Source organism: Adiantum capillus-veneris, chromosome 2, assembly GCF_014529385.1.
Source record: "Adiantum capillus-veneris isolate H3 chromosome 2, ASM1452938v2, whole genome shotgun sequence".
Lineage (NCBI taxonomy): Eukaryota > Viridiplantae > Streptophyta > Polypodiopsida > Polypodiales > Pteridaceae > Adiantum > Adiantum capillus-veneris.
In genome coordinates, this window is record NC_140932.1 from 63121838 (window position 1) to 63144413 (window position 22576).

General features: G+C 41.6%; 1 protein-coding gene across 1 annotated transcript; it reads right to left on the bottom strand.

The window, feature by feature from the left end:
• Nucleotides 1-21895: 21895 nt before the first annotated feature.
• LOC147462875 (uncharacterized) lies at nt 21896-22516 on the bottom strand. The gene is made up of 3 exons (XM_086527669.1): nt 22459-22516; nt 22293-22365; nt 21896-22214 (listed from the first exon to the last, which is right to left on the bottom strand). Exons 1-3 carry the CDS (start codon nt 22514-22516, stop codon nt 21896-21898), a joined length of 450 nt encoding a protein of 149 aa, XP_086383795.1.
• Nucleotides 22517-22576: the final 60 nt, after the last annotated feature.

Below are 22576 nucleotides of genomic sequence, written 5' to 3' on the forward strand. Positions count from 1 at the left end.
GGGAGCGACGTTCCAAGAACATTGTTATTCGTGGAATTCCCGAAGAGAAGTTAGAGACACCTCCTTCTCTTGCCATTGTTATTGAAGATTTCTTCAAAACCCACTTTGGCATTTCCGGAGTTATGGTCTATGGAGCACATAGAGTGGGGAAGCAAGGAGCTCCTCGCTCGGGAGAACGGCCAATTGTATGCACCATGCCTCGGTCTCATAGGTCACGCATCCCTATTTGCTTGAGAGACTTGCCTCCTCCTTGGGCACATTTTCTTCATGAGAGATTTCCTTGTTTTTATTATTCTTTTCCTCATATGCCTTGCGACGCATATTTTGTTGCTTAATAGTGCGATCTTCACATACAAAACATTTTGTATTCGTCAAATAGATCCAACTATTATCAAGGATAATCTTTCGCTTGGTCTACAATTGAAAATATGCTTTTGGAATTGTAATGGATACCCATGGAATGCGGGGGTTGGCATTGATGAACTAACAAGCAAAGCCGATGTTGTACTTCTTGTTGAAACTTGGGAGCATGACACACAAAGGATTAACGGCTTGGAGGATTACAATGTACATTCATTGATGTGGTCAAAGAATCTCAAGCAACGAAGAGGACAAGGAGGGTTAGCATGTATGGTTAAGAAAGGATTGGAAGATTTTGTATCAATTGTGAAAGATGACAAGTACAAACGTTATGTATGGCTGAAAATTATGACACCAAAAAGAGCACCCATTTTTGTAGCCGGTTGCTACATTCCTCATCATGATTCTCCCTTTTATGCTTGCATGGATAGAGATCAACCATTTTCTGATTTGGAAGAGGACATTGCTTATTTCAAAGGTGAAGGTGATGTTATTGTATTTGGGGATATGAATGCTCGCACAAAAACATTGCAACATGATACTCAACAATTTGATATGCCATACATTTCAAGGGAGTTGGAGGAAGTTCACTTGTATGATCGTACTTCAATGGATGAGAAAGAGCCGGATCACTATGGAAAGTTACTTTTACACATGTGTAATAGCACGGGTATGCTCATTGCCAATGGTGTATCTTTGTGGAGTGGAACCAATGGATTTACATGTAGAAGACATAATGGGGATAGTGTGATTGACTATATGCTACTCTCTGAAGCCATCATGTATCGCATAAAGAGTTTTATGTTTGGTCAATGGACCCCGGAATCCGACCATCGCACCTTATGTATTGACCTTTCATGTGGAGAAGCAACTAAGCATGATAATCTCAGCCAAAGGAAAGAGAAGTTATCACTATGTATGGATTTCAAATGGGCACCAATGTACATTGAAATGGTTGAGCAAAAATTATGGATGACAAAGCTTCAATGTGATGCACCATTGGAAACTAAATGGGAAGCCTTCAAGAAAGCTATTTGTTCTTGTGCGGAAGAATGCTTTGCCATAAAGCATCTCCATGGTATCAACAAAGATAGATCACGCAAAAGGTGGTTTGATAAAGAATGTCAAGATGCTCGAAAGTCCTTGATAAAGCTTGATGCAACTATGGACAAAGACAACTATCAAAATCATTTGCATACATACAAGGCATTGATTCAAAAGAAGAGAAGAAGATGGGAAGTAAAGCAACAAGAATTTCAAGTCCAAGAAAAGGCACATGCATGTGGAAGATTTTGGAGAAACTTGAGAGGCAAGCGGGTTGAGAATTTTGGTAACTTGAGTCTAGTGGATATGTACACACATTGTAGGCAATTATATGAGCAAGAAAATACTGAAAAAATGCCATTTTATGGTTCACTCCCATGTATGCCGTCTTTTTTTACTATTGAGGATGTATGCGGTGGGCTTGAAAAGTTGGCCACTCGCAAAGCGGGAGATCTTCAAGGTATCAAGCCGGAGATGATCAAATGGACGGGAGATTTTACCCATGAGTGGATGTGTGATATGTTCAACCTTGCACTTCAACATGGTATGCCTTATGATTGGAGTACTAATTGGGTTAAGCCTTTGCATAAAGGAGGGGATGTAAAGAATGTAAGCAACTACCGGACTATAATGATTGGGTCTCTTATGGCAAAGTTATTTGGGTGCATAATGGAGATGAAATTGAGTGATTGGGCTGAAGAGAATGACAAGCGTCCAAAGGGACAAGCGGGTTTTCGTCGATGCCATAGCACCATTGATCATCTTGTCACTCTTCGTGTTCTCATGGAGGAAAGTCGGTTGAAAGGCAAGCGATTGTATTGTTGTTTTGTGGACTTTAAGAAAGCCTTTGATATGATTCCACGTAACAATTTGTGGAGAAGGATGGAAGAACTCCAAGTGCCAAGTGAGTTTATGCTTGCGGTTTCTCGAATCTATGAGAAGGTGATTTGTCAATTGCGCATGGGAAGAGAAATTTCAGAAATTTTTGTAAGCACTATTGGGGTTAAACAAGGATGTCCATTGTCACCAACTCTCTTTGGTCTATGCATCGATCAATTGGAACAAATGGTACTTGACTTTATGCAAGAAGAAGGCATTGAAGAGGTCACTATTTGCAATGCGGTAATCATGCTTTTGTTGTATGCGGATGATGTAGTGCTTCTAGCACACACTTTAGAAGATGCATAAAAGCTTATGGTTGTCCTTGAGAACTTTTGCTTGCATAGTGGGCTGATTGTAAATGAATCCAAAACAAAGGTTATGCTTGTGAAAACCAACCATAAGGAGAAGCCATGCATTGTGTACAACAACGAGACACTTGAAGTTGTTGAGAGCTTTAAGTACCTTGGCCTTGAGGTTCCATCCAATCACAAGTGGCATGAATGTGCTATGCGTCGTTTGGAAGCGGGAAAGAGAGCATATTATGCATTTGAGAACATGTGTAATGCGGGAAACATCAAGTGTTGGGTTCTCAAGAAGTATCTTTTTGATGCATTGGTGACACCGGTTCTTCTTTATGGAGTTGAAGTGTGGGGTGGGAGCATCTCAAAGTCTACTTGGAAAGAGTTTGAGAATGTCCAAAAGCGTTTTCTTACAAACTTTCTCCAAGTTAAGACACAAACACCATATATGCTCCTACTTCTTGAGTCGGGATCTCTTCCAATTGAGGTTATGGGCATGGAAAGGGTTGTGGAGTACATGATAAAGATGCGTCAAAACCCCTCACATCGACTTCCTACAATTGCATGGGAAGCAAGCAAAAAAGTTCAAAAGACGCATAAAAGCAAGATCTTGAGCACGGGATGGATGCAAGACATAAAGAAGTGGTTTGGGAGATGGGATGCATTACACTTGCTACATGATGCTTCAATTGACTCTCAAGTGAATGAAGCTTTTCTACAACGCCAATGTATTATGGCTTGGGAGAAATCCGGTGGGTCACGCTTCATACATTACACCACCTATATTGCCCCCAACTACAAAACCATGTTCTTCGCTGAGAGAGGAAACCGTACTCACACTTACATGCTTGAGCCTATTCCCTTGTCCGCGATACGCACTATCGCAGCAATTCGGCTTAGCTCCCATTTCCTTCGATGCGAGATAGGGCGTTGGGGCAATGGAGAAGAGTCAAATCGATTGTGCACATTATGCTCACTGCAAGTTCGAGAGTCTGAGTACCACACACTACTAGAGTGCTCAGCTTTTGATCACATCCGAACTTGCTTCTCTCACATTTTCAGCCATAACTTAGACCTACACACTTTCCTCTCCCAGCCAAAGTGTGGGCTCTCCATTGCGACTCTCATCACTACAATTTTGGAGCATCGAGAGTCACTCATCAGCCATACACATACTACATCACATGTAACTTTGGTCCCATAGGTCATATTTGACCTCCGAGGACGATAATAAAATCTATCTATCTATCTATCTATCTCTCTCGTTCGTGCACCTTAGCTTGTTGCCACTGATTTGTTGGCCTACCCTGGTTCACCACGCCATAGCTGGCGCCCCCACAACCTACTACCACGCTGCAACGATTGACCCCACGAGCCCGAGCCTGAGGCCGTGCCATTGTCATGACCCGTACATCTCTCTCTCTCTCTCTCTCTCTCTCTCTCTCTCTCTCTCTCTCTCTCTCTCTCTCTCTCTCTCTCTCTCTCTCTCTCTCTCTCTCTCTCTCTGGGTGAATTCGAGAATTTTTTTTTCCCAAACGTACAAATTTCTTTGCTCGAATTTGCCAAGAGGAGATTTCAAAAAGTTTAGTTTTCTTTATTTTGGGACGGAATTTTTTCTTTTCCCCTTGTCCTCGATCCGCATTTTTGAAATTGAAAATGGCAAGATATTAAGTTGAGACACATTTTTCCCGAACACGATGCGGCAATGTTTTTTTTTCTTCTTCTTCTTCTTCTTCTTCTTCTGTGTGTGTGTGTGTGTGTGTGTGTGTGTGTGTGTGTGTGTGTGTGTGTGTGTCTCAGTTCGGGAAAAATCATTTTCCGAAACATACAAAATTCCTTTGCTTGAATTTGCAAAGAGGAGATTTCAAAAAGTTGGGTTACTTTCTTTATTTTGGGACGGAATTTTTCCTTTTCCCGACGCCATATTTGAAATTGAAAACGACGTGATATTAAGCTGAGACACATTTTTTCCGAGCACAGCCAATGTGTGTTCTTCTTCTCTCTCTCTCTCTCTCTCTCTCTCTCTCTCTCTCTCTCTCTCTCTCTCTCTCTCTCTCTCTCTCTGGTTTGTGCACCTTGTCTCGTTTCCGTAGATTCGTTGGCCTACCCTGGTTCACCACGCCATAACTGGCGCCCCCACAACCTACTACGATGCTGCGACGATTGATCCCAAGAGCCCGGGCGTGAGGCCGTGAGATTGCCCCGGCCCATACATCTCTCTCTCTGTGCGTCAATTCGAGAAAAATCATTTTCCCAATCTTACAAAAATCCTTTGCTTGAATTTGCGAAGAGGATATTCAAAAAGTTTACTTTTCTTTATTTTGGGATGGAATTTTTTCTTTTACCCTTATCCTCAAACGGTATTTTTGAATTTAAAAACGTTTTAGACACGATATTAAGCTCAAACACATTTTTTTCGAACACGGCGTAGCAATGTGTGTTCTTCTCTCTCTCTCTCTCTCTCTCTCTCTCTCTCTCTCTCTCTCTCTCTCTCTCTCTCTCTCTCTCTCTCTCTCTCTCTCTCGTGCACCTTGGCTTGTTGCCACTGATTCGTTGGCCTACCCTGGTTCACCACACCATAGATGGCGCCCCAACAACCTGATACGACGCTGCAACGATTGACCCCAGGAGCTCGAGCCTGAGGCCGTGCCATTGTCCCGACCCGTACATCTCTCTCTCTCTCTCTCTCTCTCTCTCTCTCTCTCTCTCTCTCTCTCTCTCTCTCTCTCTCTCTCTCTCTCTCTCTCTCTTTGTGGGTGAATTCGGGAATTTTTTTCTCCAAACGTACAAAATTAGGACGGGATTTTTTCTTTTCCCCTTGTCCTCGTCGATTGCAGGCCCTGAGCCTCTCTCTCTCTCTCTCTCTCTCTCTCTCTCTCTCTCTCTCTCTCTCTCTCTCTCTCTTTGCGAAATGCCCCCTACACCATCGATCGTTCATGCCTCCATTCCTATGAAACCCCCAGCTTGAAAGCTAATGAACCCAAAGTATCGATGATCCTTCTGGCAACTGAAACGGGCACGGTATATATTAGGCTGAGACACATTTTTCACGAAACCCAAGGAGTCAAGGACTCCAACAGTGTTAGAAAAAAACCGGGGTCTAGTGTATTTTAACCGGTTGAAATCCTAAAATCCCGATTAGATTTTGAGCTTGCCTTGAAGAAAACCGAGCAATTTTCAGAAGTTTTAGTGTAATTACCGGCAAAAGCATTAAATTTCGACAGAAAAACCGGGAGTATTTCAAGTTGGCCCTTATTTTCTTCGGGTAGGAAAACGGGCACGGTATTAGGCTAAGACGCATTTTTCACGAAACCCAAGGAGTCAAGGACTCGTCACTCCAGGAAATTGAAAACGGCACCGTATTAAGCTGCTGCCCCTACTACACGTATGCAACGCGCATCTGTGACGCGACAGAGAGGGAGGCTCTCTCTCTCTCTCCTACTGCACGTGCGCGCAGGCCAGTGCTCGAAAAAAGTTTTTTCTAAAACTTGGCAACCCTACATATTTGAAACAACAGAGGTAAATTGACAAAATTTGAAGGTTTTTACACCAAATTACACTAATTTTTTCATTATTTTGTAGGTTTTGTCACCTTCAAATATAAAATTTAGAGGTAAATTTTAAAATTTGTAGGTGGGATTACACTGAACCTAGGTTTTTTTCGAGCACTGGCACAGGCGCTCTCTCTCTCTCTCAGACTCTCTCTTTTTCTCTCTCTCTCTCAGACTCTCTCTCTTTCTCTCTCTATCACGCAGTCGACGGCCAGTGCAGGCTCTCTCTCTCTCTTAGACTCTCTCTCTTTCTCTCTCTATCATGCAGCCGGTGGTCGGGGGCAGACTCACTCTCTCTCTCTCTCTCTCTCTCTCTCTCTCAGCCGTTTTTTGACCTAGTAGGCAGCAGTTCACTCTTTTGACCATAACTTGCTCATCCGAACTCCGATTTAGGTGATCTATAGCCTCAATCGAAGAGCACGAAGCCCTCTACGCATTGATGTAAAAACAGAATTTTTCTGTGTAATGGAAGGCTTTGCTGTAACAGCATCTCAGAACTGAAAAAACTGTCAAAACTTTGCGTTTTTGTTGCCGACTTGAAGGCAATGTCAGACAAAACTCGCAAGGGTGGAAAAGCCACACTCGCCATGGAGAATGATGCAAAATCTCCAAGGAATTTGGATGCTAATCCAACCACATCGTCTACAACAACGGAAGCAATGATCATGGCTTACTTGATCTCGTTACAAGAAACCGTCAACAAGCAAGGTGAAGAGTTGCGCGCACTTGCAATGGAGAATGGTACTTTAAGAGTTCTCGTTGTGGAGAATGAGCACCTCAAGAAGGTTCTTGAAATGCAAACAACACGCTTGATGCATCTTGAGAATGAAGTTCAAGAATGTAAACGCTCTCTTGTGGACATGAATGTAGTGAAAGAGCGCTTGAGCAAAGTTGAGAGTGATCATGTATTGAAAGAGGAAACGATAGATACAATACGACATGATGTATGTGAGATGAGAAATGCATCCAAATCATGGGTTGATATATGTAAGGATAATGTGGTTTCTACATCTCCTATCACGCAAGCCGTTGTCCAAGCAAAGAATGTAGAGAATGTGGACACTCAAGAATTGCAAGAACGACAAAAACGCTCAAAGAACATCGTCATTCGTGGAATCAAGGAGGAAAGCATGGAAACACCCCAATCTCTTGCGGTTGCTATTGAAGAGTTTTTTGCTACACACTTTGGCATGTCAGGAATCATGGCTTATGGTGCACATCGAGTTGGAAAACAAGGAGTCCCTCGCTCGGGAGAAAGACCTATTGTATGTACCATGGCTGATGAGGTAAAGAGAAAGATCATCCTTGACAATGGTTGGATCTACCTCAAAGGAACGGGTTGTAATGTATATGAGGATCGCACTCTTATGCAACAAAATGTACGTCGCAAAGCATACGAGGAAAGAAGCAAGAAGGTTAAGGTATCATCTCAAGAAGAAAAGTCACTTGAGGAGGATGCAAGTCCACCCAACAAATAGGGACACATGATCTATGAGACCAACTCACGCTTGCGAATAAGCTTTTGGAATTGTAACGGGTATCCATGGAATGCGGGAATTGGCATTGATGAGCTTACCAATGACTCCGATGTGATACTTCTTGTCGAAACATGGGAGCATGATGCGCAACGAATTCTTGGATTTGACAAATACGATGTACATTCTTTGGTGTGGGCCAAAAATGCAAAGCAACGAAGAGGCCAAGGAGGCGTAGCATGTATGACCAAAAAGGGTTTGAAAGATGTTTCCATTGTCAAAGAAGATAAGTATAAACGCTACTTATGGCTGAAAATCAACCCACCAAATGGTCAAGTCATGTTTGTGGCCGGCTGCTACATTCCTCACTATGACTCCAACTTTTATGCTGGCTTGAATATGGATAGAGATCAGCCCTTTGTTGAACTAGAGGAAGACATTGCTCATTACAAGGATCAAGGTGAAGTCATTGTTTTTGGAGACATGAATGCTCGCACAAATATGTTACAACACGACACACAACAAGTCGACATGCCGCATGTATCAAGAAGAGTGGATGACTCATACATGTATAATCGAAGTTCTAATGATGCAAAAGAAGTGGATCACTATGGAAAGTCACTTCTACATATGTGCAATAGTACCGGAATGCTCATTGCAAATGGTGTATCTCTATGGCAAGGCACCAATGACTTTACATGTAGAAAGCACAATGGTGCTACCGTGATTGACTATATGTTGTTCTCAGAAGCCACTCTAGAATGCATACAAAGCTTTACACTTGGTGAATGGAATCCGGAATCGGATCATAGGATGTTATGTATTGACCTCAAGTGTGGTAAACGGCCCGAGCATGTAGCCTCCAATCATGATGTAAATCATTTGTACCTACGTCTAGACTTCAAACGAGCACTTATATATGCTGATATGGTGGACCAAATGTTAAGCATGATAGAGCATCAAGGGAGCCCAACATTAGAATGCAAGTGGAAAGTTTTCAAAGAAGTAATTTTCTCTTGTGCGAAGGAATGCTTTTCGGTGAAACACATGTCTTGCAAAAGGTCTAAGAAGGGTAGCACCAAGAAGAAATGGTTTGACATGGAATGTAGTCAAGCCCGAAAACACTTGCTAAGATTGGATGCAATCAAAGACAAGGAAGTTTACTTGGAATGTTCACACACATACAAAGCACTTGTTCAAAAGAAGAGGAGAAGGTGGGAAGTCGAAAAACAACTTCTTTTAGCACAAGAGAAAGCACATGCATGTGGCAAGTTTTGGCAAAATCTAAAAGGCAAGCGCGTTGAGAGCTTTGGTGACTTGACTCTTGAGGATATGTATATGCATTGTAAGAACCTCTATGAGCAACCCAATGTTGATAAGATGGAGGGTTGTAGCTCCCTTCCATTTATGTCTCCCTTCTTTACCATTGAAGATGTATGCCGCGCGCTTGAGAAACTTGCTACTCGCAAGGCAGGTGACCTTCAAGGTGTTAAGGCTGAAATGATTAAATGGACAAGCAAGAAAACACGATATTGGATATGCGATATGTTTAACCTTGCACTTCAGTATGGCATGCCTCATGATTGGAGTGCAAATTGGATCAAACCTTTGCACAAAGGAGGAGATGTAAACAATGTGAACAACTATCGCACTATAATGGTTGGTTCTTTGATGGCAAAGTTATTTGGATGTATCATGGAGATGAAGATAAGTGAATGGGCTGAAAAGAATGGCAAACGTGCGCTTGGCCAAGCAGGTTTTCGAAAGCATCATAGCACTATTGATCACCTTGTCACTCTTCGAGTTCTTATGGAAGCGTCTCGATTGAAAGGAAAAAAGTTGTATTGTTGCTTTGTGGATTTCAAGAAAGCTTTTGACATGGTACCGCGAGGAAATCTTTGGAGACGTATGCAAAGCCTTCAAGTGCCGAGAGAATTTATGCATGCAGTCTTTCGCATCTACCAAAAAGTGATATGTCGATTACGTATGGGAGATGGAATTTCAGAATTTTTTGCAAGCACTATTGGTGTCAAACAAGGATGCCCACTTTCCCCAACCCTCTTTGGGCTACTCATTGATGAATTGGAATACATGGTTCTTGATTTTATGCAGCAAGAAGGCATAGAAGAGGTTAAGATTGGAAATGTGGTGATCATGCTTTTGCTTTATGCCGATGATGTAGTGCTCTTGGCACATACCTTAGAAGATGCACAAAAGCTTATGAGTGTCTTGGAACGCTTTTGCCTACATAGCGGGCTGATCGTGAATGGATCCAAAACCAAGGTTATGCTTGTAAAGACCCTCAATGACGAAAATCCATGCATTGTATACAACAATGAGAAACTTGAAGTGGTAGATCACTTCAAGTACCTTGGCCTTGAGGTTCCATCCAATCATAAATGGAAGGATTGTGCAATGCGTCGCTTGGAAGCCGGAAAGAGGGCTTATTATGCATTTGAGAACATGTGCAATGCAGGAGAGATCAAGTGTTGGGCTCTCAAAAAGTACCTCTTTGACACATTGGTGACACCGGTGCTTCTTTATGGAGTGGAGGTGTGGGGTGGAAGCATCGGGAAGTCTACTTGGAAAGAGTTTGAGAATGTCCAAAAGCGCTTTCTCACCAACTTTCTCCAAGTCAAGACACAAACACCCTACATGCTCTTACTTCTTGAGTCCGGATCGCTTCCCATTGAGGTCTTGGGCATGGAAAGGGTTGTGGAGTACATGCGTAAGACACAACGTAGCCCTTTGCATCGACTTCCTAGAATCGCATATGAAGCAAGTCAAAAGGTTCAAAAGACATGCAAGAGCAAAATACTAAGTTCGGGGTGGATGCTTGATATCAAGAAATGGTTTGGAAGATGGGATGCATGTCACTTGGTCAAGGATGCGTCGATCGACTCCCAAGTTAATGAGGCCTTCTTACAACGCCAATGTATCATGGCTTGGGAGAAATCCGGAGGTTCTCGCTTCAGCCATTACACCACACACGTTGCCCCAAACTACAAATCTCTCTTCTTCTCGGAACGAGGTAACCGAACCCATTCCTACATCCTTGAGCCCATCCCGTTGAGTGCGATCCGCACCATTGCCTCCATTCGTCTTAGCTCCCATTCTCTACGCTGCGAGACAGGACGTTGGGGCACTGGCGAGGAGTGTCATCGACTTTGCACCTTATGCCCTCGTCAAGTGCGAGAGAGTGAGTACCACACACTACTTGAGTGCTCAGCTTTTGACCACATTAGGTCCTCTTTTCCCCATATATTCAGCCATGAGCTCTCCCTACATACCTTCCTCTCCCAACCACGATGTGGACTCTCTATTGCGACGCTCATTTCAGCCATTTTTGAGCATCGAGAGTCACTTATGAACTCCACTCACACCACGTGACATGTTCATTTGGTCCCATAGGTCATATTTGACCTCCCAGGACGATAATAGAACTATCTATCTATCTCTCTCTCTCTCTCTCTCTCTCTCTCTCTCTCTCTCTCTCTCTCTCTCTCTCTCTCTCTCTCTCTCTCTCTCTCTCTCTCTCTCTCTCTCTCTCTGTGTGACTCACTCTGACTCACGCGCGAGGGGCAGCGTCTGTGTGTGTGTGTGTGTGTGTGTGTGTGTGTGTGTGTGTGCGTGTGTGTGTGTGTGTGTGACTCACGCAGGGCACACGCCACAGAGCTCCATCTCTCTCTCTCTCTCTCTCTCTCTCTCTCTCTCTCTCTCTCTCTCTCTCTCTCTCTCTCTCTCTCTCTCTCTCTCTCTCTCTCTCTCTCTCTCTCTCTCTCTCTCTCTCTCTCTCTCTCTCTGTGTGTGACTCACTCTGACTCACGCGCGAGGGGCAGCGTCTGTGTGTGTGTGTGTGTGACTCACGCAAGGCACACGCCACAGAGCTCCGTCTCTCTCTCTCTCTCTCTCTCTCTCTCTCTCTCTCTCTCTCTCTCTCTCTCTCTCTCTCTCTCTCTCTCTCTCTCTCTCTTTCTCTCTCTTCGTGCAGTGTCTGTCCGCTGGCGCGCACCAGGGAACACCCGCCGAATCATCCTGCTTCTGCCACGTGTCAGGGGGGGAGCCGGAATCCCCTCCCCTATTATCTGAGTAAAACGGTGGCCCCTATTACCCTCAAACCCCTTGCCTTCACTGCCTATTCAGAGAGGGTTTGGGATCACTGGCCAAAGTTATGAGATACCAAGATCAGAGATGCCTTGGGCTATTTTTTATTGTATCTGCACAGACATAGGGAGAGCCTCTTGAGGAGACCAGACAATAGGAGACGCTCACAGAGGGAGATCAGTGATTTCTTTAGACTTCCCCTCTTATTTGTGGAAATTCCCAAAATACCCTTTGTATCTATTTTTGTTGGATTGTTCAAGATTTTCTAATCTTCTCCTTTTTGACAATTGAGATCCTTTTTTGAGTGCTTAGCATGTGATTTGTCACAAAATACCTAGCAAAAGAAGGCAATTTAAGCATTTTGGGAATTTATGATTGAATATTGGGGGTATTTTGAGCAAACTTCGATGCTCTGCACATGCCTTGACTTGACAGAGACGGCACTATCCTAAAATCTTGATAGTCTCCTACTCGAGCTCTGAGCCTCTGACTGTACTGCTTGATAGCCTCTCTCAAGTTTTGCCTTTATTTTCTTCGGTTAGGGAAAATCTATTTTTCTAGCCCTGCCCGTGCTCGACGGCTTAATATCGTGTCGTTTTCAATTTCAAAAATGCCGGTTGAGGTCAAGCGGAAAGGAGAAATTCCGCCCCAAAATAAGCAAAAATTAGTGTAAAAACCTTTTTAAAAAAACCCAATCATGTTTTCAAATTTCCTCTTGACAAAATTAAGGAAAGAAATTTTAACGATTTTTCCCAAACACTCTGGCCAGTCAGTAGGGAAACTCTCTCTCTCTCTCTCTCTTCCCCTCAATAGTTGGGACCACTGGCCAAAGTTATGAGATACCAAGATCAGAGATGCCTTGGGCTATTCTCATTAAAGCTGCACAGACATAGGGAGAGCCCCTTGAGGAGACCAGACAGTAGGAGACACTCACAAAGGGAGGTCACTGATTTCTTTAGACTACCCCTCTAATTTGTGGAAATTCCCAAAATACCCCTCAAATTTCAAAACTTCCCAAAATACCCTTGCATCTATTTTTGTTGGATTGTTCAAGATTTTCTAATATTCTCCTTTTTGACAATTGAGATCCTTTTTTGAGTGCTTAGCATGTGATTTGTCACTTGTGACAAAATACCCCGCAAAAGTAGGCAATTTACGCATTTTGGAAATTTATGACTAAATATTGGGGATATTTTTAGCAAACTTCGATGCTCTGCACATGCCTTGCCTTGACAAAGATGGCACCTATCCCAAAAGCTCAACAGTCTCCTACTCGAGCTCTAAGCCTCTGACTACTACTGCTGGATGGTCTCTCTCAAGCTTGCCTTTTATTTTCTTCGGCTAGGGAAAATCTATTTCTCTATCCCTCAATGGCTGTCTCTCTCTAGTGTTCGGTAAAAGCTTAAAAAAATCACCCAAGTTTTTGAAATTTCCCCTTGACAAAATTAAGGAAAGGAAGCTTTTATGCTTGAAAAAATGATCTTTCCCGAACACGCTTCTAGCCGGTGAGTAGGGAATCTCTCTCTCTCTCTCTCTCTCTCTCTCTCTCTCTCTCTCTCTCTCTCTCTCTCTCTCTCTCTCTCTCTCTCTCTCTCTCTCTCTCTCTCTCTCTCTCTCTCCCCCCCAATAGCGGGTTGCGTGCGTCGAGATGCCCCCTGTGCTGTCGGCGCTGCAATGACCACCACATTTTGGGCAAAATCTCGCAAGAAATTTCTATGGTTTCAAGAGAAGGCCACAAATTGCCACAGCCACATCAAGATAAGCAACTCATAAAAGAGCTCAGAGCTGCGAGCATCCCCTTCGGCATACGTGTTGACTGAAGCACCCCTGGGCCCAGACCAGTGTTCGGGAAAAATGTGTCTCAGCTTAATATCGTGCCGTTTTCAATTTCAAAAAGAGACAAAAATAGTGTAAAAACTTAAAAAAATCACCCAATTTTTAAAAATTTCCCCTTGACAAAATTAAGGAAAGGATTTTTGTATGTTTGAAAAAATGATTTTTCTCGAACACTCTTCTAGCGGGTGAGTAGGGAATCTCTCTCTCTCTCTCTCTCTCTCTCTCTCTCTCTCTCTCTCTCTCTCTCTCCAATACCGGGTTGCGTGCGTCGTGGGCTATCCCCTTGTGCTGCCATTTTCAATTTCAAAAATGCCGGTTGAGTACAAGGGGAAAGGAGAAATTCCGCCCCAAAATAGACACAAATAGTGTAAAAGCTTTAAAAAATCACCCAATTTTTTGAAATTTCCCCTTGACAAAATTAAGGAAAGGAATTTTTTATGTTTGAAAAAATGATTTTTCCTGAACACTCTTCTAGCCGGTGAGTAGGGAATCTCTCTCTCTCTCTCTCTCTCTCTCTCTCTCTCTCTCTCTCTCTCTCTCTCTCTCTCTCTCTCTCTCTCTCTCTCTCTCTCTCTCTCTCTCTTCCCTCCCCCCCCCCCACTAGCGGGTTGCGTGCGTCGAGATGCCCCTTGTGCTGCCGGCGCTGTAGTGACCACCACATTTCGGGCAAAAGCTCCCAAGAACTTTCTATGGTTTCAAGAGAAGGGCACAAATTGCCACAGCCACATCAAGATAAGCAACTCATAAAAGAGCTGAGAGCTGCGAGCATCCCCTTTGGCATACGTGTTGACTAAAGCACCCCTGGGCCCAGACCAGTGTTCGGGAAAAATGTGTCTCAACGTAATATCGTGTCGTTTTCAATTTCAAAAAGAGACAAAAATAGTGTAAAAATTAAAAAAAACCACCCAATTTTTTAAAATTTCCCCTTGACAAAATTAAGGAAATGATTTTTCTCGAACACTCTTCTAGCCGGTGAGTAGGGAATCTCTCTCTCTCTCTCTCCAATACCGGGTTGCGTGCGTCGTGGGCTATCCCCTTGTGTTGCCGTTTTCAATTTCAAAAATGCCGGTTGAGGGCAAGGGGAAAGGATAAATTCTGCCCCAAAATAGACAAAAATAGTGTAAAAGCTTTAAAAGATCACCCAATTTTTTGAAATTTCCCCTTGACAAAATTAAGGAAAGGAAGCTTTTATGTTTGAAAAAATGATTTTTCCCGAACTCTCTCTCTCTCTCTCTCTCTCTCTCTCTCTCTCTCTCTCTCTTCCCCCCCCCCCCCCCAAATAGCGGGTTGTGTGCGTCGAGATGCCCCCTGTGCTGCCGACGCTGTAGTGACCACCACATTTCGGGCAAAAGCTCGCAAGAACTTTCTATGGTTTCAAGAGAAGGCCACAAATTGCCATAGCCACATCAAGATAAGCAACTCATAAAAGAGCTGAGAGCTGCAAGCATCCCCTTCGGCATACGTGTTGACTAAAGCACCCCTGGGCCCACACTAGTGTTTGAGAAAAATGTGTCTCAGCTTAATATCGTGCCGTTTTCAATTTCGAAAATGCCCGTTCAAGGCAAGGGGAAAAGGAGAAATTCCGCCCCAAAATAAAGAAAAATAGTGTTAAAAACCCTAGAAAAACGCAATGCCAAAAGGAAAAGTTGGCAATAGTGAAAGGGCTAGGTAGCTATGGGGAGGAGCTCTAAGATTGGATAGAAGCCATTTATCATTGTCATCATCATACATACACATGTAGGTATGCAATGCATAGGCGCAAATCCATCCAGAGAAAAGGATGGCAGTTGAGAAAGGGAGCTGACCTCACACGAATAGCAAAGGAACTCTGGATCGCCTTCTGCTGCCTTTGCTCTCCTCCTGAAAAAATCAAGGAAAGGAGTTTTGAAGTTTGGAAAAATGATTTTTCCCGAACGCTGGCCCAAACTGAGCCGCCGCCGTCCGAGGTCACGTGCGCTGGAGCAGCAAAGGGTCGCCGCGTGCAGTCTCTCTCTCTCTCTCTCTCTCTCTCTCTCTCTCTCTTGTTGTCCGCCTGTGCGCGCCTGTGACTGCAGAGGGCACTCCCGGAGTAAGGTGCTTTTGACGTGTGGCAGGGGGGGGGGGGGGGGGGGGGGGGGGGAGCCGGAATTCCCTCCCCCATTATCTATTAGTATAGATATATGTCAAACTCATTTAGAAACTAGAAACTTGTCAATTTTTTGATGACCTGCTATTGCTTGGCGTGAACCAAGAGGGTGGGAGACAAAATAGACGAGCAAAGCCAATCCTCCAAGGGTCCACTGCAGGTGAAAGCTATGACTTAAAGTGCTTTGGGTAAGGCAGAAGAAGAAGAAAATTGTTTTAACGTCGTAGCAAACTATCCCAAGAGAAAAATTTGCATCTTTAAAAAGGGCTTTCTCACAATGCAAAATGCACGCTTACCTTAGTGTCAACTATACCACTTTAGCAAAATGCAACCCTTGGGAGCCAACTCCACCATTTTTGGTCGAGTTGAATGAAGCTTCGTTAAGTACAATATCACGAAGTGGAGGAAGCAAAAACAATTGTTTGCCCATGCCCTTGACGTATGCAAAACTCAGTGATCTTAAAGTTCACCGCAATAAGCTAGGCTTGCCTGCTATATGAGTCGTGAATTCCAAAGTAAGAGCCCCATCCTCCCTGGTGCTTGTGGGGCCTGATTGTCATGTGCTCTAGGCGTTTGAAGTAGTCCCACTAACTTCTGCATTTTCTTTCCTCGGATAACTTTATTAGTTACGTGGCTACATGCTACTAGTGTACAGTTTTGAAATTTCCATTTTTGATAGTGCTACATACGATGCTCAAAAAGAATTTCGGTATTGAACTAGAATGATCTTTGTAGGGCTCTGTAAAATTTTTGTTTTGAACCAATCTTTGCAGGGGTTATAAGGGAAGCATTGACTCCTGTAGGCATTGAAAAACATCAGCAGGACCACACAATGGTGAGCTTAGAGAGCATCAAGTCCCTGCATCATGTGCTAGATGGAATAGGGCTTTCACACTAGTTTGGTAACCCAATAGGACACAAAAGCGTCCTTTCAGGGCTTTGGAAAAAAATCAAATACTCCCATCACATGTGTTTGCAGAAGTTCTTACTTCATCTCCAAGCAAACATCACACTTCATGTGGAAAAAATAAGAAACACTCACAACTCTTGACTGTCATGAAGAGCTCTGAAAACCAAAGGAGTGCTCAACTTAACCCAAAACATCATATTTGCTATGTGAAGCTAACTTTACACAAGGTACAAAAATATCGAGACAACAAGCCTATTTGTCCCTGTTACCATATATATCTGGTTGTGATGTGTGTGAACACACTTAGGACCGTTGTGGCATTTTTTTCTCACTAGGAGGTTTTCCCCCCCGTGCATTGCATATACATCCATCACTCTAGGGCTAACTTATCTTTCCATTGCACACTAAGTTATACTACTCTCTATTGTGTGCCTTGAACTTCTTCATCTTCTCCAAGATGTGTGTGCTTTCTTGCAATCCTACCTGAGAATGAGCAGGCTAGAGGTATGCCTTGCGTGACAATAAATTGGATGCACCTTTGTCTAGTCGTACCCGTTAGGTTCTTGCCATGCATCTTATGCATCAGATTATCATGCTTTGGCTATTTTTGGTTTATGTGATGTAGAGAAACCTCTGTCTTTTGATGAAGCACAAAATTCAAAAAATTGGACGGCTACCATGTAATTAGGATATGATGCACTTATAGAAAATGACACATGGACTTTATGTGATTTGCCTCATGACAAAAAGGCCATTGGTACGAAGTGGGTTTACAAGTTGAAACGCAAGCGGATGGTGAGATTGATCTCTATAAGGCTTGACTTGTTGCAAAAGGTTATGCACAACAGAAAGGAATAGATTATGAAGAGACTTTTGCTCCCACTTGTCATATGACTATTGTGCATTTTCTATGTGCATTGGCAACTCATTTTGGATGGGATGTACATCGAACAAATATTGTTACTGCTTTCTTGAATGGTGATATATTTGAGGAAGTTTATGTAACATAGCCTCGCGGTTTTGTCATTAAAGGGTAGGAAGATAAAGTATGCAAATGTAAGAAAGCTTTGTATGGGTTAAAGCAATCTTCTCGTGCTTTTGGTATGAGAAATCTGACACTCATTTGGTTAAACGAGGCTTTCATAACAGTTCAACAAAAAGCGCTTTGTATGTAAAGCGTGAGGTGATGTATTTCTCATCGTCGTTCTTTATGTTGAGATGATTTGTTGATCAATAGATCCAATGAGACACATATTGCTGAATTTAAGGCTTACCATTTCAGGATGAAATATTTGGAAGTGTTGCATCAACACTTGGACATACAGTTTAAGTAGTGTCATAATGGTATTGCTTTGTGTCAAACAAGTTATATTAAGACATTGCTATGTAAGTTTAGACTTGAGGACTGCAAACATATTGCTACTCCCATGGAAACAGGTTTGAAATTGAGTCTTCATAATGCTGGTGATCTTACCGATGTCACTCTTTACCAAAATGCTGTTGGATTCCTTATTTATGTATGCAACATGATGCCTAATTTTTAGTTTGCAGTCTCACAACTCATCAGATTTATGCATAGCTTAAGGTCTAAGCATTGGTAGATTGTCAAAAGGATTTTTCGCTACTTGAGTGGTACTTTGCATCTTGGCTTGTTGTATCCCAAGTGGGGATCATTGCTGCCATATTTACTTGCCTTTTCGGACTCAAATTGGGCTAGTTGTTATGACAAGAGAGTGTCCACAAGTTGTTTCTGTTTTATACTCGATAGTTTATGTATATCATGGTTGAGCAAGAAGCAACCTATTGTGGCCACTTCTAGTTGTGAGGATAAGTACATGGCAGTCTTCACAACTACGGTTGAGTGTGTATGACTTAGACACCTTATGGGTGACTTGGGTGTTGGACATGACAGTGCCAACATTATCTACACTAACAAGTCAGAGTGCATTGGCAGTTGTGAGGTTTTTCATGTTCGCACAAAGCACATTGAGGTGCATTACCACTATGTCAGAGAGAGACTCTTAGTAGGAGAGATCAACTTGGCTTATGTGCAGACACAAGACAACCTTGCATATATTTTTACAAAGGGATTGTCTTGTGAGAAGTTCAAAGCTTTTTGCAAAGCTTTGGGCTTACTCCCCTTTGTGGACCGATCATGTCCTCAAGGAATGTCACTTCCCTACACTCTATGTGGCAAGCTCTTGTCACCGCATCACTCTCAGGGGAGATTTGTTGACATACATATGTGGTAGTGATGTGTGTGAACACACTTAGGACCACCGTGGTATTTTTTCCCTCACTAGGAGGTTTCCCCCCTTGTGCATTGTATATATGCTCATCACTCTAGGGCTAACTTATCTTTCCATTGCACACTAAGGTATACTACTCTTTGTTGTATGCCTTGAGCTTCTTCATCTTCTCCGAGTTGTGTGTGTTTTCTTGCAACCCTATTTCCAATAGTCCCATAAATGTCAATGAGTTTTGAATGCCAAAGGAGTGCTCAATTTAACCCAAAACATTAAATATTTGCTATGTGAACTGACCAAAGTCTATGGTTTCTATAGGCCCAAATATTTTCGTTTGAATATAGCATTAAGTACAAAAAAGTGTATTTTTACAATATGTTGAGTTTCTATGTATACACTTATCATCACCTTTATGGCCTTTATACATGCTTCCACTTTCCACCCTTCCATCCTTTACTTTCACGTTCAAGCACAATTGGTGTCAAAAGCATCAAAATATGTCTTCCTAAGGTAATTTGGAATATACCTATGAATTACAAGAACTAGGCGGATGAAAAAACTAACTTCAACAATGTGGCATTCTGTATGACATATAAACCTATCAAGTTGGCACCGAATTGAAATTGTATGCTTACATTTGGACCTTAGCTTGAAATGTACCATATTTGGTGTGTGAGATTTAGCAATTTGAAGACAACATAGTAATAAGTCAAAATGAGTGTCATTCTGGTAAAATGACAAATCACTCCCGTCCTTGTGTTGTTTGCTATCTAGGGCATTAGGTGTCCCAAAACTCAAGGAAGAAAAATCACGTAGTGACAACTCCATAAATACACTCAAAATTACATTTTGATTACACAACACTTCCAAAATATTCATCAAAATGTGAATTTTACCACCAAATCAGCACATAGAAATTTTGGCCTAAGAAGGCCACATAGAGGAGTTGGTAGAGAAAACATGCAAATCTCTCACCATCAGAAGTTTCACTATCACATTAAATGTATGTACCTTTGTTTGCACTTTAGTGTTTTCATCACCATTTTATTACATACAATATTATTTTTTCTTCATTTTAGTGTTTTTAAAAGGTGTCTCTATATTGGTGTTGATGTGAAGCATTAAAAATGTATAAAGAAGCTCTCTCTAATTGGTGAAAATAAGGGTAAACTTGAAATTCTTTTGATTTTTAGGTCAAAATTTGAAGCTTTTGCCGGTAAAAACACAAACTTGTGTAAATTTCTTGATTTTTATAAAAGCAAGCTTAAAATATAACTGAGATTTTACAATTTTAGCCGATTAAAATACATTGGACCCCGATTTTTTCCAATACTACCTCCCTCCCTCTCTCTCTCTCACTCACTCACTCTCTCTCTCTCTCTCTCTCTCTCTCTCACATGCACGCATGCACACACACCAATGTTCGATTTTTTAATATAAAAATAGAGTAAAATTACAAAAAATACCGATTATTTTGTAAAATTTCTTCTTTGAATCTACCCAAAGGAAATTTTGTATGTTTTTCAAAATGATTTTTCTCGAAGTCACATGTTTGCACTTTAGTCTGTTCATCACCATTTGATTACATACAGTATGATTTTTTCTTCATTTTAGTGTTTTTAAAAGGTGTCTATATTGGTGTTGATGTGAGGCATTAAAAATGTATAAAGAAGATCCTCTCCCTCTCTCTAACTAATGAAAATAAGGGTAAACTTGAAATTCTTATGATTTTTAGGTCAAAATTTGAAGCTTTTGCCGGTAATAACATTAAAACTTGTGTAAATTTCTTGATTTTTTAAAAAGCAAGTTCAAAATATAACTGAGATTTTACAATTTTAGTCGATTAAAATACATTGGACCCCGATTTTTTTCCAATACTACCTCCCTCCCTCTCTCTCTCTCTCACACACACTCTCTCTCTCTCTCTCTCTCTCTCTCTCATACTCACACACACACACACATGCACACACACCAATGTTCGAATTTTTTATAAAAATAGAGTAAATTACAAAAAATACCGATTTTTTTTTTTTGAATCTACCCAAAGGAAATTTTGTATGTTTTACAAAGTGATTTTTCTCGAACTTTGATATCACATGTTTGCACTTTAGTCTTTTCATCACCATGTGATTACATACCGTATGATTTTTTCTTCATTTTAGTGTTTTTAAAAGGTGTCTATATTGGTGTTGATGTGAGGTATTAAAAATGTATAAAGAAGATCCGCTCCCTCTCTCTAACTGATGAAAATAAGGGTAAACTTGAAATTCTTATGATTTTTAGGTCAAAATTTGAAGCTTTTGCCAATAATAACACTAAAACTTGTGTAAATTTCTCGATTTTTTATAAACAAGCTCAAAATATAACTGAGATTTTACAATTATAGCCGATTAAAATGCATTGGACCCCGATTTTTTTCCAATACTACCTCCCTCCCTCTCTCTCTCGCTCTCACACACACACACACACACACACGTACGCATGCACACACACCAATGTTCAAAATTTTTAAATAAAAATAGAGTAAAATTACAAAAAATACCGATTATTTTATAAAATTTCTTCTTTGAATCTACCCAAAGAAAATTTTGTATGTTTTTCAAAATGATTTTTCTTGAACTTTGATGTCACACACACACACACACAATTTATTGAAACTAAAATATTGCCTTCTTGAGCCACCGTCAAAACTCTACCTTGTTTTTAAATGAATGGGCCTTAGCTTATACATAGGCTTTCCATCTTTGAGAAGCACTAGCTAGCGCGACCCGCCTACCGGTGGGTCTTGCTCACTCTTATCATGACACACATGGTATTCATAAGGTGTTAAAAAAAAAAATTTAAGTTGTGCTTGTATGATCATAATAAATTGCTTTCATGGTACACACACACACACACACACACACACACACGCACGTGCGCGCACACAGACAGACATGGTTTTCATTCCAAATAGGAGCCAACATTTCCGTTACAAAAAATTAAAGGCTTCTTGATAAAAGAGTAATCATCAAAAACATGATGGATAAAACATAAGGGATGGATATCCATTGTAGAAAGGCATCATTTAGGTTTAAAGTGAAGCTTGCGATAGACACGGGTTCGCACCCGTAACACCCAAGGCCCAATGTATCGCACACTTCGTCCAAGCCGCCTAGGAGTATCATCGACAACATACATTCTCACTTTCCAATTCTCTGCTTCAAATCCAAAGGAAGGTAGTGCATTTATGGGCCGTTGATACCCTATCTCTCTAAGAGAGACATGACCCCGTCCTGCTGCCTCGTCCAACTCTAATGCAACATGATAGTATCCTATGAGTCCTAAATAGCACGTGGACTCATATAGACCCACCAAGAGATGGGTTGGATAATAGTTTTTTCTACAAAGAAGAAAGAGTATGTTAAGAAAAATCCAAACCTATTGCAAGACATTACAAATATTGATTCAAAAGCCATACCTTATGACATCAAAGTCTTCTAAGATATGGACAACATCATTTGCAGTTATAGGTCCCCTCCAAAAAAGTGGATCTATGCTTTATACAACATGGTTAGTATGCTTTACTCATTCAAACATTGAAAATATGTGAAACTCAATTTTTTTGTAAAGTTTCAACAAATTACCTCGAATATATTCTGATACCCTATCCATTGTGTATTTGACTGTAGATCGGCTGGCCATCTATAAACAATAACAAAAAGTAGGATTAATATAAATCTTCACTTAACAAAAAGTTAATAC

What these genes read in the sequence shown, in the direction of transcription:
- LOC147462875 (XM_086527669.1), bottom strand. Translation starts at nt 22,516, where the DNA reads ATGGCCAGCCGATCTACAGTCAAATACACAATGGATAGGGTATCAGAA. An exon ending in GGTATCAGAATATATTCGAG is followed by an intron (nt 22,366 to 22,458) that starts GTAATTTGTTGA and finishes TATAAAGCATAG; the next exon opens with ATCCACTTTTTTGGAGGGGA. An exon ending in GAAGACTTTGATGTCATAAG is followed by an intron (nt 22,215 to 22,292) that starts GTATGGCTTTTG and finishes TCTTCTTTGTAG; the next exon opens with AAAAAACTATTATCCAACCC.